The 3845-nt window shown below is 40.2% G+C and overlaps 1 protein-coding gene across 1 annotated transcript in view; it reads left to right on the forward strand.

The window, feature by feature from the left end:
- Positions 1-2232: 2232 nt before the first annotated feature.
- LOC116697237 (homeodomain-interacting protein kinase 2-like) overlaps positions 2233-3845 on the forward strand; it is a 2361-nt gene continuing 748 nt past the window's right edge. The window contains exon 1 of the mRNA XM_032528559.1: positions 2233-3845. This exon is cut by the window's right edge and continues 748 nt beyond it. Coding sequence (XP_032384450.1) covers positions 2422-3845 — 1424 coding nt within the window. The 5' untranslated portion in view covers positions 2233-2421.

Consider the following 3845-nt stretch of genomic DNA (forward strand, 5'->3'; position numbering starts at 1 on the left):
AATTCTGGTTTGGAGTGGAGAGGGAGTATCCACTCATCGGGCAGAGAGCTGTGTGCATTCTTTTTCCCTTTGCCACATCATATCTCTGTGAGATGGGCTTTTCAGCTGTTGATTCACTGAAAACAAAGTACAGATCTCAGCTGAACATTGAGCATGACTTGAGAGTGGCAGTATCAAGCCTGCAACCCCGCTTTGAGAAATTGTGCAATGCAAAACAGGCTCATTGCAGACACTAATGCAGGGATAAATAGACCTGTCTTGCCAGATGGATTTCACTTTTTTCTTTTATTAACAGATTGCAAAGTGGCACTTTTATTTTTGTTCTATTTTTGAGCTTGATACAAATTTTGACACAGCAGCACTTTTATTTTCTTTATTTTTGAGCTTAATACAAATTTTGACACAGCTGCACTTTTATTTTCTTTATTTTTGAACTTGCTGTTATTTGATGTAGATAGTTTGTATTTAGATACAACTTGTTACTATACTGATACTACTTGTTACTTCAATAAATTGGAACATTTAAGATTGTTGCGTATTTCATTAGCATTGTGTTGGGGCAATGAGGGCAGGTGGGGCTTGAAAATTCCCCCTTGTCCAAAGTGGGGAATGACCGAAAAAGTTTGAGAACCACTGCCCTACTGCGTACGTACAGTGTATAAATTGAAGTTGCATAATAAACTAATCCTACAATAACGTGGAGGCGGACCTAAAGCTTTTATAACTTTTTTTTGTATAGAACGTTAAGCTACTGATATTTGTATGCATGTTATAAATCATGTTAAAATGTTAAAAGGGTACTAAAGGTAAGTGGCTGAAATGGGTTTCCTCAGGACGGGGGCTGAAGTTTGGGGTCCCCTGCTGGAGCTGCTGCCCCCCCGACCCGATAGCGGACGAAGATGGATGGATGGATTTAATGTTAAACATACATGTTGCACAGTGAATCCTTAGGATTACCTGTATCTGTGGATGGCCTTAGTGACTACCTTACCCATAGGCCAGTGAGCAATGGATATATTTGATCAGATGTTGGATTCATGTTTCAAAAATTTCAAAAATTCATAATTTAGTGGCCCCACTGCTTTGACTCTGAGGACCCCCTAGGGGTCCTGGACCCCCTGTTGAAGATCCCTGGTATTATGTACGTAAGAATTACCGATGTAAATAAAGCTTAACCCACACTAAAAATGTTGACGATAACAATTGCTGTTTGTTAGAAAGATGATTATTACGGTGGATTGGCTACAGTCTGTTATACAGAATTAGTAGACCACAGAATTCTGTGATTGACAAATCAGAATAAAGAATTCAACCAAGTCGTATAATAAAACGTTTTAATATCTTTTTGCTATTAAATCCTTAAAACATGTTGACGATAACAATAAATGATTATTACGGTGGACTACCACAGTGTGTTTAATCCTTCCCAGCTTCACCTGAGTCTCCTGAAGTTGCCGTGCAGGCGCACTGCGTAGCTTACAACGTGCGTTTCTTGATGTTGGAATCATGGCGGAAGGAGGAGATGACAGCGCTCAGGACATTTATCAGCCCTCTAAGAAGATGAAGTCTGACGCATGGGCATATTTTGGTTATTATAAGAATGCAGAAGGATAGTTGATTGAAGATAGTGATCCTGTCTGCAGAACGTGCAGGAACAAAGTTGCTGCTAAAGGCATTGAACACACTTTTTTTAAATACTGTGATAATAACGAAAACCGTGATAATTTTGGTCACTATATCCGTGAGTTTAAGTTTTCATACCGTAACATCCCTATAAGTATAAAGCTTGCTATATATAGCAATGGTATTTACTTATTAGGAATGCTAACAACACTTGTACAAATGCTGATTATGAATTCATATTATTGTAATGTTAATCTCATGAACTGCATTAATTAACATACAAATTAATATAATAAAAAATAAACCATGGGTGTTTATTAATAAAAATAAATAAATACATTATAATATATCAGAGATAAAGAGAGACATTTTATTTCACTTTTTCCTTGACAATGTTCTGACTATGTAAACAAATGTAAGTATTCATGCAGTGCTTATGGCAACACTGTATCTGATGATGGTCATACAGGGAAACCATTTTAATTTGGAAAAAAATTGAGTGAGTAGGTGGGGGTAGAGAGTGAGTGAGTGGGCGAGAGAGAGTGAGTGGGCGAGTAAGAGAGAGAGAAAAACATTTAGAATTTAGAATGCTGTGATGATGTCTATGATGCCTGTGATCTTTTTTTAAGCTTATGATCTCATGATGTCATTAAGGTTCCATATTCCAACTCCCTAAGGCAAGGACTTGCAGATAGAGAGTCTGGTCATTTAACCTTGGGTTGTATTAAGAGTAAGACGACAAAATCTACTCATACTTTACTCAGCTTGAAAAGTGTTTGGAAACATTTGACAACAAAAATGTCTTTCCTAACCTCAGATAGTGACAGTGAAAACAACATGGAGTCAGCGCCTGAACCATTTCATGTAAAAAAGCTTGACTTACTCTGCAGCAAGTCTGTACACTACCTTGTACTAGACTTTAATGGCGAAGGATGTTTTGGCAAAGTTGCCAAATGTCTTAACTTAAAAACATCTGAGACTACGGCCATCAAGATCCTCAGAAAGGAAGAAAATCACATGACCCAACATGAAGTGGATATGCTGACAAAGATCAGGTCTCTTGACCCAGAGAAGAAGAACTTGGTGAGATTCATCGACAATTTCACGTTTCAAGATGCATCCTGCCTTGCCTTCGAGATGTTGGACAGGAGCCTTTGGGACTTACTGAACCAGACCCAGGCACCACTATCTCTTCATGAAATCCGCCCAATCACACAACAGCTGCTTGTAGCCTTTGAAGCCTTGAAGAGTATCGGCATTATCCACACAGACCTGAAACCTGACAACGTTATGCTTGTCAACCACCTAAGGAAGCCCTTCAGGGTTAAATTAATAGACTTTGGTTTGGCGCTTCCATCGTCCGAAGCAAAGGTTGGAATGTCAGTCCAACCTTGTGCCTACAGAGCCCCAGAGGTGACACTGGGCCTCCCCATATCTGAAGCCATCGACATGTGGGGACTGGGATGTGTCTTGGCATTCCTCTATTTTGCCGATAACATCTTTCCTGATGAATCATCATACCACATGATGAAAGCTGTTTGCCAACTGCTGGGTCAGCCAAAAGACGACGTCCTGAGTGCTGGGAAGAACACCTGGCAGTATTTCAGCAAGGAACAGGGCTCGCCCAATCCCAGATGGAGACTAAATACACCAAGGGAGTACACAAAGGCAACTGGTGTCCAGCCCCGAAATCCAAGGTGGATTTTTAATCATGGTAAACATCTGGATGAATCAGTAAACTACTACGCAGAAGTAGATGACTATACTGAGTATGAAGACCGGATGGCATTTTTAGATTTACTAAATAAGCTGCTTGATACGGATGGTCAGACGAGAATTACCCCTGAACTAGCCCAAACACATTGTTATCTTACAATGGTTCACCTGTACAATGAGGACATGGACACCAACTCTTATGCAGAAGACGCCTTGAAGTTGATGACCGTCTCCCCCCTGGATGATTCAGAGGAATCGCATTATTCTCCCATCAGCTCAAAAACTGAGAGCGAGTCAACTGTCTCAAGCGATGGAGTCACAAGCCCTTATAGCTCCAGTCATGAAGACGCAGACCCTGCTGAATACCACTATATTCATCAATATGCAGCTTTAAGGGCTTATTTACAAAGACATCCACCTTGGAGAGATGCTGAAGATTCTTACAGTGACAGTTCCATTTACGAAGAACAGGATCTACAAGAATACTCTATGGAGCCAGACACCTC

This window comes from Etheostoma spectabile, chromosome 10, assembly GCF_008692095.1.
Source record: "Etheostoma spectabile isolate EspeVRDwgs_2016 chromosome 10, UIUC_Espe_1.0, whole genome shotgun sequence".
In the NCBI taxonomy this organism is placed as follows: Eukaryota; Metazoa; Chordata; class Actinopteri; order Perciformes; family Percidae; genus Etheostoma; species Etheostoma spectabile.